The sequence below is a fragment of the Pantherophis guttatus genome, chromosome 3 (assembly GCF_059756535.1).
Source record: "Pantherophis guttatus breed Tessera chromosome 3, ASM5975653v1, whole genome shotgun sequence".
In the NCBI taxonomy this organism is placed as follows: Eukaryota; Metazoa; Chordata; class Lepidosauria; order Squamata; family Colubridae; genus Pantherophis; species Pantherophis guttatus.
In genome coordinates this window covers 124,921,412-124,936,355 of record NC_142065.1, presented here as the reverse complement: position 1 = coordinate 124,936,355, position 14,944 = coordinate 124,921,412, and the positions used below count along the sequence as shown (strand labels likewise).

Below are 14,944 nucleotides of genomic sequence, written 5' to 3'. Positions count from 1 at the left end.
TTTGACTGAGAGTTTTAGATTTATTTATTACATTTTTATGCTGCCCATCTCCCATACAAGATGACTCTGGTTGGCTTAAAAATTGCTGTCATAAACACTTAGCTGCTGTGGCAATAGTGTCATGGTGAGGTAGTTTAATGAAAGCACATAAAATATTACATATATGAAAACCCATCAAAATATACAAAATAAATATATTTTATGTAACGGTTCTTAATGGATGGAATAAAATTCTTTTAAGTGGGCATCAGGGTTGAGCCCTATTGGTCTAGAATTTATTGGTGAGAGTACTACCTCTGGAGCCATTTGTATTTCATACTAATTCTTTTTCAGTTGTATTTTCTGTTATCATGAATATAAGACAGGGGTTATAGCCATAATTTTTAGATAATTATTTTCTTGTTGGGTAAATACTGTACATATTTTGATGTTATAATGGTAATACTCCTTTTGGTTTTTATCAATTCTAGTATTTATATAAATTGTGAGAAATCTGTAATGGACTAGAGGTTTCAGATCTTTGAGAATACCAGACATAGCATGCTATCTATCCCATCTTCATCCAGGTTTAGAAGATCCTTATCCTTTAAAATGTGGGAATAAGATGTGACAGAATCATATTTATGCAGTGAAACATAAATTTTGTAAGAAAGTCATATAAAGACAATTTGTACTTTCTGAATACTGGCAAATACTATCATTTTGCAATGTAAAAACAAAAAATATATTTTTTTAAAAAGGAAGAATTACTTTAGCTGATAATATATAAATACCAATTGCTGTGAAAGAAAATAAAATCCTGTGATTTTTATTTTTAATAGTTGCATCCAAGAATTGATGCTAGAAGATTTGATGAAAATCTAGGAATGCTTCTAATAGAATTTTTTGAACTCTATGGAAGGAATTTTAATTACTTAAAAACTGGTATTAGAATAAAAAATGGAGGTGCCTATATTGCCAAAGAAGAAATCATGAAAACCATGACTAATGGATATCGACCATCCATGTTATGCATTGAAGATCCCCTACTGCCTGGTAAGATGATATACGTCGCTCTCAATTTTAACCCAGAAACTTTGAGAGAAATGTTTAAAAGAATACTCTTAGAACTTGGTATGCAATATTTGTTTATTACATATATAGCATAGTTTTTGTGGGGAAAGAGAGGCTGAAGATATTATCATTCACAAGAACAAAGCTGTGGAATATTTACTGGTCTCAGTTTTTCCAGTGTGCATATACAACTAAATATTGTACGTCTGATAACAAGGCAAATTAGAGTGAGAGTAATGCTGGCATAGCTATAGGATAAACCTTTTATCTGAATGATATTGCAGCAGCCAGTGATCTTCACAGGAACTTTTAGTCATGTAATCACTTAGCAGCCATTTAGTTTAACAACTTGGTCATTGGAACCGAACTTCATTGTTAAATAGCAGTGGTGTATTTGCATGTTTTATGTTGTACTAGTCAGTATCCATAATACCAAAACATGACAAACACTTTTCTGGGATTATAAATCTCATGTTTTCCATATATTTCGTCTGGAGTGGGAAACAGTATGTTGAAAATAATAATTGTATTTCCTTTTGGTTTGTCAACCAGTGGTATAAAGGTAGTCCTCAACTTACCACCAGTTGCTTAGCAACCGTTGAAAGTTACAACTGACCAGCAAATGGTACTTGCGGCCTGGTTCCACAGTTTTGATGACTGGCCTCTCCCCCCTACGGTCACACATCTCAAGCTCTCGGCAACTGACTTGCATTTACAGCTATTTGCAACATCCCATGTTCACATGATTGCCATTTATGACATTTTTGCCAAAAACCAGTGTTTACTTCTAGTTTGGGGCAAAAAAGTCCCATAATGAACAATGGGCTCATTTAACGACTGCCACATCCAAAAAAGATCATAAAATGAGATTGGCCACATAATTATCTACTTTACAATTTATGACCATAATGGGCAGGCTCATTGGGGAATCAATGGGCAGTCAAAGACTTCCTATATTCAACCCACTGTATTGGATGTCCCAAATGCTGGAAGCTAGAAAACATATCTCAAGAATAAGGGGGTTAATGTAAGAATGGAGTTAAGATTTGGTATTTCTACTCTGAGCTAAATTATTCACTCCTATAAGAAAAAGAGCATAATATGCAACCTTGTAGCTCTCATTACATTGCTACAAAGGAGTATTGAAATATTTCTTTAGAATTGTACACAGAAAACAAAAACATTAATCCTGTTAAAGTTTGAATAGATCTATGTAGAACAAATAGTTTTAGATTTGCCTAGGATAATTACATAATTTTAGAAAATTTTTGTAACAGAGTATTGTGGAACTTGAAAACAGTCAGACTTGGAGATACCAGATTATCTAACCCTAAACTGCCCTCTGAGAGCCATCTGTTTTTTAATCTCTCTCTCTCTCTCTCTCTCTCTCTCTCTCTCTCTCTCTCTCTCTCTCTCCCCCCCTCTCTCTCCCCCCGAAAACCACTCAGGCATTAATCACAAAATCTTCAGAACCGTAAAGCCTATAAACTTGAAATTTTTCAAAATGACCATTAGAGCATTAGTATTTCCTATATTGTTATTAACATGCTCTGAGGCTAAGGAGTTGTACTACCCCTCCCTACCTGAAAAGAAATCTGTTCCAAATGCAAAACACAAGCAGAGGAGAAGAGTTTCACTTTCAGTTTTACTTTCATAGCAGCAAATAGCTTTACTACAGAACAGTTGAGCTTAAGCCACACCCACCCTCCTTCCTGTCTCCTCCTCGCTCATACAGCAAATACTGTTTGAGTTTCCAAACACCCCTCAACTCTCGCACACACTGACAGGATGCTAGCCAGATGAATATCGATGGATGCTGTAGGCTGAGACATTCTACTTCCCCTCCTCCTCTGTTCCAACTGCCAGTTGCATTATATTAACACACTCTGATGCTACGGAGTTACACATTCTACATTGTTTCAGGCTGCAAGTGTCAATTTATCAAGCCTGAGCACATAGTTTTGTAGTGAAGCACGGGGGTCCAGCAAGTGTATCAAATAAGGCAGGCTAGTAGAACTTGAACATGCCTGCTATTTTCTGCCTGAGTGATGTTGTTTAAGTAGTTTAGGTTTGGATTGTTTATTGTGTAATTCCACAAATTTACCAGATAAGCTATACAATCACATTTTTGTTATTATAGCAACTACTTTTCTATCCATGGCCCAAAGAATGAGTAAAATATAAATAATCTAATAACAAAGAAATAGCTGTTGTTATAATAGGAGACTGTGGGTTAAAGTCTTGAAGGTAGCTTTCTTGGTATGGGAACACTTTCTAGTTGGTAAACACTGAATAAATAAGTAGCCAGATTTATATCTGCATGACATTAATACATATCAATAAAAACAGCTGGTACCCTATAAATATACTTCTTTCCAAATCCAGTGCAGAATAAAAGTGATATGGTTAGAGTTCTTTAAATTTTAAGAATGGTAGATAGAAAACTAGGATGCAGCATACTGTTATTTTAAAGAAGTATCAGTTCTGTTTGTCAAACCAGGTTAACTGGGAAGATCGGGCACAAATTTGTACATATGCAAGTCTATAGAATACACATCTCTCCTTGAGATATCTTGCCTATTCCAAAAGCATTGTAAGCATTACAAGGTGAAAGTAACTTGGAGTCAACTGGATAATGAGTGTGATTTTAAAAAATTTGACTATTACAGGCAATGATGTTGGAAGAAGTTGTTATGGTGCCATGCAAGTAAAGCAAGTTTTTGACTATGCCTACATTGTTCTAAGCCATGCAGTATCACCACTTGCAAAATCATATCCTAATAGAGATTCAGAAAGGTAACTATTTGAGAATGTGTTCATTGTATAGGTTAAGGTAATTAGCCTTCTAAAAGCCAGGGCTGCATGTGGGCTTTGAGAAGCATGCCAGGTGCTGCAGTTTAAAAAGTGGGCAGGCCAGCAGAAGTCCAGAGGTTTTTGAGGAATATACTTCAAAATATAAAATTAAACTGGAAATGCATGGGAACTTAAACTTTACATTCCGCTTCCAGAATTTGTAAGTATGGTCAGAGGAGGAACTTTGAATGTTGCAAAGGAGAATATATTCATTTTTTCAAATAATTAAGAATTATGTGTGTAAAGAATAAAAGTTAATACAAATGGCAAAAAAATTTAAAATAAATAAAGGGAGAGGTTTGTAAAAGAAAAAAGCAAAAGAGAGAGAAAAAAGAAGTAACTTCCTCCTTCAGTTTAGGAAGTAAAACAATTTTAATAGCTGTCACTGTCTGTAAATAAAACATAACTGTAAATAAAACATAATCTCTCTTGTCCCCATAATTCATCTCTTATGTAAAGAAAACAAAATAATAATGCTATATTAATAAATCAATCAGCAAAATTCCAATAAGAGCGAACAGATATTAACTATTTTCTTCTTTTAAACCTGGTCAAACAAGCCAATCTTATAAATCTTCACTTATTTAAAAAAAATATTCTTTCATCCCCTTCAAAAAAAAAAAATTGTAGAGGTAGTTTGCTGCTCATTTGTGTTTCAAAGCAAAAATCCTTTAGAGCTTGAACAAAATTTCTCTTGTATCCATAAATAAAATTAATCCTTTTGCTTGTCACTTCTAAAAAAGTCCTTGCAAGTCATACTTGAGCTCTTCTGTATATGCAGAGAGAAAAAATTATCCAAATCAATTTCCTGATTTAATATCTATTCCTCTCCCTTAGGCATCCATCAGATCCCATTTGAATTTACATTTGTCCCCCTTCAAATTAGTTTCATAAACATCTACTGCTTTTGTTCTTTTACAAATTCACTGTATCAGTTTTATCAAACTTCTGATCCATTCTGTCCCAAATTTTAGCTAAATTGCACTAAGGATTTTCTGCTCCATTTTCTTTATCCCCTGGTTAAAAAACCCCGCTCCAAAACAATCTCCATTTTTCCATGAGCAATTATCTTCTAAACAGTTCAAAACTATATTTCCAAATCCATCTGGCCCATTAATAATTACTAACTTCACAAAATCCATTCACTAAGCACCCTTTTGCTTGCATAGTTAGTACAACAAATCTTATATTTTTGGACCTTGGAAATCAAATGTACACCTTTTATGGAAAGGGGAACTAACCTAGTACCTTGGCAATCCAAGAGGTTTACCTCCAATATGCAAATAATAAAATAATCCCAAAATTATATGTGATTAAGATATAAGGCTCAGCCAAAAAATGTGTCCATAAAGGCTGTTTTGCAAGTTTGAATTTGATGTAAATCCCAACTCACAGCCATTCTACTCATAAACCAACTATAAAAATGATGGTCTCCATGGTCTGCTTGTGAGAAGCTGCTGTGTGGAGTCATGTGGATAATGGCATTGATCACTCCTTTGTTCTGAAAAGGTTACCTGACTGGAATCCAGCATTAAGTACCAATTCCTCTTGCAAAGCTGTCTTGCTAGCTAACAAAAGTCAGCAAGGAATTCACTCATCAGCACATACAGGATATGTATGTGAGCCTGGATAGCTCAACAGACTAAAAGCCTGTTATTAACATTCAGCTGTCTGCAATTATTGCATGTTCGAATCTCCCCAGGTTCGAAGTTGACTCAGCCTTCCATCCTAGGTAGGTAAATTGAGGACCCAGTTGTGGGGGCAATAAGCTGACTTTGTATAAAATATACAAAAATATGAAGGCTATTGCTTAACGCATTGTAAGCCGCCCTGAGTCTCCGGAGAAGGGCGGCATATAAATCTAATTAAAAAATAATAATTAAAAAATAATTTAAAAAATGTATTCAATTCTGGCTGAGGCTGCATAATACTTATCATCTTGTAATACAGCACCCTGGAAAGAAGAGCTAATATCAGTTGAAAAAACTGAAATTGACATTGAATGTGTGCAAATCTCTTTAAAAAGTTTTTTGTTCTTATGTTATCTATAGTTATGTTATCTATAGTGAAGTTCAGATTTTTTTTAAAAAAAAATGTTTCACTGTTGTGTCTTGATTTCTTATCCTGATCAACATCTCTTCTAGTACTTTAGGTAGAATTATTAAAGTGACAGAAGAAGTGATTGACTACAGAGCATGGATTAAGAAAAAATGGGGAAACAAAGCTAACTTTTCATCTGATCTTGGTAAGTAAAACAGAGTTTATTTTTATCGTACTTTTCCAATTTTTATTTTATTATCCCATATTTCAGTGCTATCTCAGCCTACCTCAACATTTCCCCCAGTGCTTTGTTATGATTTGTTGATATAAACATGTGAATCCATGCCTGGCAGGGTATTTGATTCCTGATTTTAATTTGTTGAAATTAATAAAATGCACACTGTAGTTCATTTGCATGTTAGGCTTAAACATCTTTGATATAATATCTGACTTAATCAGTAATGTTTTGTTCAGTAAAACTAACAATACTCAAAACACAGCTATACTTGTTTTAAGTGAAAAGGAAATGTATTGACATATAAACATATATGTGCCACCAGATGTTCAGCTGAAAGAGAAAGAATCAATATCTTCAGAGAGTGCAACCCAGAATAGAGAGGCCGAATTGCTTTACAACCAACCTTTGACTTTGTCATTTACTGATATGCAACAATTATCATCAGGTTCATCTGCCTCTTCAGTGTCATCTCTTTCTGGAAGTGATGTCGTAAGTTTTATCTTTTTTCCTATTTAAGCCGCTGTCTACATACATGTGAAAGTTAATATCTGAATAAGATTACAAGCTATTTTATAAGATCACAAATACAATTATTACAAAGCGCACTTTAATATTTGTATTATTGAAGTGTGTGTGTGTGTGTGTGTGTGTGTATGTGTATGTGTATATATATATATATATATATATATATATATATATATATATATGTATATATGTATATATGTATATATGTATATATATAAGTTTGAAGACACTGTTCCTGCCAAGCTTCCTCTAAATTAGTTAAGTAATATATAATCTATCTAGAAATATAGTCAATGCATTACCATAAGCAAATCATCAGAAAATTGATTTGAAACCATTGTCTTATTTAATGTAAAGTTTTTGAAGAATTTCTCAAAATGAAAGTATAGTATAATGTTAATTAAAAAAAAAAATTTCATTATTTCTATTTTAGTCTCCTGCTTATGATTTTAAGCTCATGTTTACAATTTTACTCTAAAATATTTTTTAGTTTTTAAAAACATTTACATGTGTGGAAACAATTACATAGTGGATCCTTAAAGGCAAATACCACAGAAAACAAAGAAGCCTAGATAAATTGTGGCTTCTCCACAAATGATATCATGACTGCTGACTGAAGTGTAGCAAGTAGCACACACTATATAAATTGTCTTGTTAGCTCAGTCTTAGTGTGAAAGTTTATATTATGCAGTTTTGCCTAATCAGGAGAACAGCAACTGGCTAGTGTTAGGAACTGCACCTATTTAACTTATTTTTCCAGTCTAATAATGGAAGGTCAGAAACAGTTATTTTTCCCAAATACGTTTTCACTGATCCTCCTTTAGAGAGATTATTTTTGTAGTTCCGTGCAAAATCATCCTGCTTTAAATGTGTCATCACAGGTTCTTTATATATAAAATAAAACAAAATCCCATATTTTCTCCTTTTATGTAACATTAAGGATTCTGATACTCCACCTTGCACAACTCCTAATATATACCACTTCAGCCTGCAAGCACCAAATCCACTTACGGCTGGAATACATCCGGCATTAACTATGCCAAGTGGTAAAAATCAGTCTGTGCCTGCAAGAGCATTGATTATGGCCACGAATAATCAGGTATGTGAAACATTCTCTGTTTACTTTGCTCATGCAAGCATTTTGAAAATAATAAACCTAAACATTACTGAAGAGAAAAAAACCTACTGAATTAGATAAAAAGATAGCAATTTGTAGAATGATTGAAATAGATAGAAATGAGCAATTCCAAGAAAAATAATTTTAAATCAGTATAGAAAACCTCAAAGATCTTGTTAGCTAGGGTAATTAACAAGCATTTTAGATAGTTACCACTTTACTGAAAATTTCAAGATTCCTAGCTGATTTTATTTTTTTATTCTATTTTATTTTATTCAAAAGAAACTTAAAATACAAAACTCACAAATTTTTTTAAAAAGACAAAAAATAAAAGAAAAACAAAATAACCAAGACACTAAAGAAGTATATCAAAAAGAAAAAAAATCAACACGTTATCCCCCTAATTGAATACCGATATACATTACTACAATATTGGTTCCCAAACCCTGTGAAATGGCCCCTCTCCTAATTTTTAAGCTAATAAATCTATTCTCAAATTATTGACCTTTCCTATATACTATATATTAATGACAAAATAGTTAACAAAAAGCAATAACAATAATAATAATAAAGACAAGGTTAATGTTTCAAAGATCTCTCTAAACAGACTGTTATTGTAATCCACTGTTTGCCGCAGCATCCTATCTATCCCAAATCGTCTCAAAAGTTAAAACTAATTCATCCTGGATCATGTTTGTTACTTAATGCCATCTTGATACTTGTTACTCTCTATAACTTGATCAGGGAACAAAAAACACTGAAGCAGAAGGAAACAAGAATTAATATCATCTGAATATTTCAATCCAAGGTTAAAAGAAAAATTCAAAAGAGATAAACTCCAAATACTTTGTAAATTTAAAAAGTACCAAAACCTTGTGGTGAAAGTCCAATATTAATGTAAATCAAATGAAAGGGCTTCACCCTACAAAAATATGCTACGCTTCCTTACAGAGAGAACAAAGGTTACAAATGAAGGCAAATATGCAAAGAACAAAAAGTGTATTCAGAGCAACATAAATTAAAGAGAAAGGAAAAGAAAAAAACAATACAGAAAGGGGTTGAAATAAATCGGCATCTATTGGTCCACTTGGCAATTTTTAAGAGAAAAAAACAAAGTAAAACAATAAATTGAAAAAGTGAATGTTAAAAACCCAGGAAATGAAACTGCTGACAGAAAGGTGGATTCCCCCAGTGTCTTCTGATTGCTTCCAGAGGGAACTGGAATCTTCAGGACTCCCCAAATAGGTTTCTGACCACCCAGAACCATGGGTCATTGAATGCTTCCATTCAAATCCAGGAAGCAGCTAATAGGCTGCCAGAGAACCAGCTTTGGCAACAAAAACAGGAGATTGTCGGTAATAGAGAAAAAACCTCTTATTGTTTAACAGCCATCTTGGGAGGAATCACCAGGATTCCTAGCTGATTTTAGATCAAGTGAAAATTTCTCCAAAAGTGTTAGATTTGCCAAGCCATAGTTCTAAGATATCCAGAAAAATACAATTAAGCTAAGAAAACTCAAAATGGTTGAAAAATGAAACATTTTGTAAATTAATCTCATCTATTTCCTCTCCTAAAAATCTCTTTTGTAATGTAGTAGATGAGAAATGATCCTTCAAAATTCAGAAAGAGCAGACTTAATATCTTCTTTGATTGGCTCTTCTCGTGGAATTCTTCAAAGTAATTTAATTTGCTATTTTAATTTTTCTAAATGCAACTTTCCTTAAATTTTGATTGTAGATGTCTGAATGCTGTATTGCTTTTTCATAAGTATAAATTCATTATTTAAGGACTGCATTAAAGTCCTTAATGCAGCAGAGACAACATTAATGAAACATTGGCAATAATATTAAATAGTTGGTAGTAATATTAAATATTTCCTTTGTTTTCAGCAGCACAATGGAGTGAAGTTTACTGTGAAAGGAGCTCATAATCAAGGCAGTGGATACAATTCTGCCAGTAATGGAGCTGTAAGGCAGCCAGTTAGCAACAGAGGTCATCACCAACACAACCGTAATATTTGGAGGAGAAAGAAGTACAGGGACAGTTTGCCTATTAGCCTTAGCAGATAATGGCCAACTTCAGAGTCCTCTTTAGACTAATGCAGTGTGTGTGATACTGCTCTGGGAGGATTTGAGACCAGCACTGAGTACATCTGTCTGTGGATGTTGCCAAATATCTGCATCCAATGTTTGCATGTTTCGTGTGTGGTGGTGGAGTCCATCTTAAAAGAAATAATTGTGCTTATCGTGAAGCCTTATTAACTGTGGAAGTTTGTCTTCTGCCTATCCATGATTATTACAGTGTTGAAACAGCTCTGGTAAGATTATTGGGAGGACCATAAATGCTGTGGCTCTTTGCTGTAGCTGCATTTGTTCATAATTGGTTGTTTTGTTTTCTTGGAAGGATAATGGGTTGCTTGAATGTTACTTTCCATTACAAAACTTTATTTGTGGCATTGTTTACCACCTTCCCATTCCTTCTAAAACTGGTTTTGTTGCCTTACTCACATCAAACATAACGTGCAATAACTTGGAATGTTTTAATCATGAAAATATTTATGAAACTGAGGGTGTGCACATATGCACACATATCTGTTTATGTCTACTTGTGTGTGTGTGAGAGAAAAATTTTCTTTCTGTTTTTTACAGATCCTTTCCCAAGTTGCATTTTCTAAGTTGGGTTCATGCTTCTGGTGGATTAGCTAAGCAATCAATTTTAACACATCAAGCTAATAATGTTGGAAGCTTCCTGATTTGTAGAAGAACTGTTGATCTGGCTTAAGTATTTATAATAATGATTGAGTTAAAAGGCATTTTGACTAGTTACCTTACTAGTCTGGCATGTAATGCTAAATTCAATTTTATGAGATAAAATGCCATCTAATGCTCTTACAGATCTCATGTTTATTTTAGTGGGGATCATGTACAAAAATTTGAATCTTTAACGTATTTTCTACAGCTGGACAAAAATTACTATTACAAATCAAGATATATATATATATATATAATTTCAGTAAAGAGTCAGGGATATATGTGTGTGGGTATGTAATGTGTGGTGTGTGTGTGTATATATCTCCCTGACCCTTAACTGCAAATTACAGATACCAGTTCATCAATTTTATTTACCTTCTGATTGCTTGGGCCATTGTTAAATAAAGCATCCAACTTGAAGAATGTGGAGAAAGGAATGTGTAGTGATTCCATTCAGGAATCTGATTAGCAGCCTGCATTAGTTCTGTTGAGAGCAACTACCTAAAATGTATCTTCTGGCTTCTCTATGCATTCTGAAGTGTTAGTCTGTTGTTTTGTAAGAACACAGCCCACCCAGTGGTATTGAGATAATCTGTATGGCAAGCAACTGATTTAAAGATGCATACAGATATACTATGCAAGTGTATATCATCATGGCAACATATTTGCTTTATTTTAAAGCCCCAAATTGTGTATACAGCCTACCCTGCATTTAAAAAGTACCATGTTTCTTACTATCGCTTACTCCATTTTTTTATGCTTCCCTCCCCCCCTTTGTTGAGATACAAATTCTTAAAATTTGGAAAGCACTGTGTTTAGTAATTCTGCTTGAAGAAATTCTGTCTTGACATCTTAAATTGTACATGGAAATGAATTTTCTTAAGCAGCGAATATTTGGCACAGAATGGTCAGAAGCTGATGTAGCACATGCTAGAGAATTTTTTTCAAAACAAATGCAAGGCCTTTGAATATCATGAGAGAAAAGATTGCAACATTCCAAACCAGAGTAGCACATATTTTGACTACAATTCATCTTGATCTAACGTTATCTTTTAAATTGATTGTAAGATAATCAGAAAGACAGGCATAAAATACAAGGTTTATTATACTAGCCAGCATCTGTATGGAAAGATATATAAAGTTTGCAAATTTAAGGGAAATTTGAATGTGAAAGTTACTGAAAATGTACACTATGGTTGTTTATCTCTACCTGCAAATTGCCCTTATCACAGATTATATATTATTTCCTCTGGAAATAACTCTTGAACCTTAAAACTATGTTCTAGATATACACGGGTTTTTATGTCCCCAACCCCATACAGAAACCCCTTAAGTATGCTACCCACCTTTTTAAAAAAAGCCTCTCCCCAAAATTCCTTCCTTTCTCCAAAGCAACGTTTGATAATATTATCAACCTCTGGTTGTTAATACTTCAGGTGAACAGTAATTGGACAACAAATGAAGAATAAACAGATTGTGAATTGCCAAAACTTCAGCTCTGCTTGATATTGGAATCAGTATTTTTGTTTTGATTATTTTTCAAACCTTATAAAAGGCTCGTAGTAGAATTTGGTATAGGAAGGGATCTAAACTTGAATAAACCATTCAAGGGCTGATTATAAACCTATAATCATTCTACATGCTAGCAATATTGACTATGAATCTACATTATTGAGTATTGATGTTCTAAATAGTTCCATTTAAAAGCAGGATAGACTTAAGCAGATACCATGTCCCATTCAGTCATGATTAACCATAAATTGCACTGGCTATCACACTGGTTACGTTCTATGCCTCTGTGGATGACTGCTAAAATATCATGTTCATTTTTGTGTGTAATAACAATGTGGGAAGCTAAAAATACATATTTTTATGTGAAGTTTTGTATTCTTTGATTTTTAATAAATTTTCAAGGCAGGTATGTCCATGGTGTAATGTAGCATTCTTCATCTGTCATTGTGATCTTTTTATTTTCATTCTGTTATCACAATTCTGTTTTATAATCAAAGTAAAATTCCATTTGATCCAGTATTTCATGTATTAGAGTGTCTAACCAAATCATACTAAGACATTTATAAAAAGATCATGAGAGATAGCTAGCCCTTTTAGTGGTCTGAGAGAGATTGTCTTTGAATCTGGATTGAGGTGGGCCAATCCTGATGTTACTTCAGGACAATTTCCTTGAGAGTAAACCTCCACAAGGTTTTCTTTAAGATTTTGGTAGCAATTTTTATACAGTGTAACTTTGGGGCTACAACTATCACATCGAAAATTAATGAACTATATCAACAGTGTATTGAAATTATTTTGGAAATATTAAAGCAAAATTGCAAAATATCTGTTGCAAAACGTGTATGTGTGAGTGAATAAATCTTTCAGTTTTTAGTTAATCAAATACTCCTCTAGAGTTGGCTAGATTTTCAAGGGACATGAACTACATTTTTCTCAGGCTTCATTATTGATGTATAATTTGTTAAAGTATGCTAGAGTAATCTTAATACTATTTTAACTGCTCTTAGAAATGCTTCATTTTCATGCTGGTTGTATTTAAACAATAGTCATATGTACATGACTAGCTGCATGCTTTTTGTGGGAAAATCATATTTTTTTATTTTCTGATATTAAAATAATCAGGTAGTTCTCACTTACTGATCACTCAGTCAATAACTGTTCAGTTATTTCATGACACATGATGAAAAAAGACACCACTTGTCCATGAAATTGTGGCTATTGTAGGATGCCAACAGTCACGTGAACACAATTTGGACACTTGACAACCAGCATGCATTTACAATGGTTGCAGCATCCTGAAGTTAGGTGATCACCACGTGTGACCTTCGCAGCCACTTTTCAACAAGAAAATCAATGGGCAGGAGGGGGGACAGAAAGTTACAAGTCATAGTCATGTGATGATCCGGTGAATAATCACATTTTTTGCAATGAAGTTGTTAGGGGTTTTTTTTTTCAGTCAGTAATTGAGAACTACGTATGCACCCAATTGTCCCAATAAAGTTTATTCTTATTAAAAAACAAAATACTTGCCTAAAGAAATGTACAATTACCAACCTTTAGCATATATTATTATATTTTAAAGAAAATTTTAAATTGCCTTATTTCTGATAAATACATTTAAATACAAACATAACATATTAATGTTAATGCATAAGGAAAAAAATAAAATTCCATAGCTCATTTTTTTTTTAAGAACAAAGAAAATAATAGGTGAGACTTTGATGGTCCAGAACTCTTTAGCACATACAATATAACAAAAAAAGAGTGTAGGAAAGAAAGAAGAAAGTCCAAAAGTATTTCAGAGCTAGGCATAAGATTAAGAGTAAGGATAACCTGTGCCAACTTTCACTTAGTATAGCAACCATATTCTTTATCCTTCATGCTTTCTGAGCATCACCAGTGTATAAAAAGTACTTTCAGAATTTAAGTACAGGTATACTCAACTTGCAATCATTGGTTTAGTGACTGTTCAAAGTTACAAAGCCACTGAAAAAAGTGACAACCGTTTCTCACACATATACTGTAACTATCACAGCATCCCCATGGTCATGTAATCAAAATTCAGGTGGTTGGCAACCAGCATGTACTGCAGGGTCCCTAGGTCATGTAATAACAATTTTGTGATCTTCCCAGACAGTTTCTGACAAAGTCAATGGGGAAAGCCAGATTTGCTTAATGACTGATTCATTTAACTGTAATAATTTATGTAACTGTAGTGAAAGGGTTATAAAATTGGATATGACTCACTTAACTGCCTTGCCTAGCATCAGAAATTCTGGTCCCAACAACCAGTTAGGTCAAGGACTACCTCTATATGATATTAATTTTGTGTGAGCAATTAAAACTAAGAAATTATGGAAACAAAGGGGAATGGGTATTAACTCTTAATCACTATGGTTGCTGGGATAATTCCCCAAATTTTTACCTTTGATGCTAACAGATTGGTTCATTTTCATATAAGTTAATATATCACACAGAATACAATATATTTGTAGCTGTCCCTTCACTAAATTACACTGAAACTACAAATATTACGAGAATATCCTTTTTATGGGACCTGGAATATATGGACATTATAATTTAGAAAATTACACATTAAAAAAGAGGGCAAATGTTTACTAAATAAATAGCTGCTACAAAAAAAGCATCAAAACTACAAGCTACATCTTTCTCAGGTAAGTATCAGTCTGTAAAAATTTAGGCCTGTTTCATGAGGTTGGTGTCATGTCTGCGTGATCTTAAAATGCTCTGCTGCTTTCAGAGATTTTTGTACACTGAACCAAAGAACTTTCAGTTCAGCTATTCCTCCAGAGGAGATGTGAGAAGAATTGTGGGTGACTGGAATCTCATGGCTAG

General features: G+C 33.5%; 1 protein-coding gene across 3 annotated transcripts in view; it reads left to right on the top strand.

Annotated features, from left to right (window-relative positions):
* The window catches only part of TENT4A (terminal nucleotidyltransferase 4A), a 42,653-nt gene extending 29,740 nt beyond the window's left edge, over positions 1 to 12,913 (top strand). The window contains exons 7-12 of one of the 3 annotated variants that reach the window (XM_034411797.3): positions 822 to 1,035; positions 3,723 to 3,849; positions 6,051 to 6,151; positions 6,507 to 6,673; positions 7,650 to 7,808; positions 9,719 to 12,913. In XM_034411797.3, coding sequence (XP_034267688.2) covers positions 822 to 1,035; positions 3,723 to 3,849; positions 6,051 to 6,151; positions 6,507 to 6,673; positions 7,650 to 7,808; positions 9,719 to 9,895 — 945 coding nt within the window. In that variant the 3' untranslated portion in view covers positions 9,896 to 12,913. Of the gene's footprint in view, positions 1 to 821; positions 1,036 to 3,722; positions 3,850 to 6,050; positions 6,152 to 6,506; positions 6,674 to 7,649; positions 7,809 to 9,715 lie in introns of all 3 variants that reach the window. The other 2 variants (XM_034411796.3, XM_034411798.3) reach the window with 2 other exon arrangements.
* The last annotated feature ends 2,031 nt before the right edge of the window (positions 12,914 to 14,944 follow it).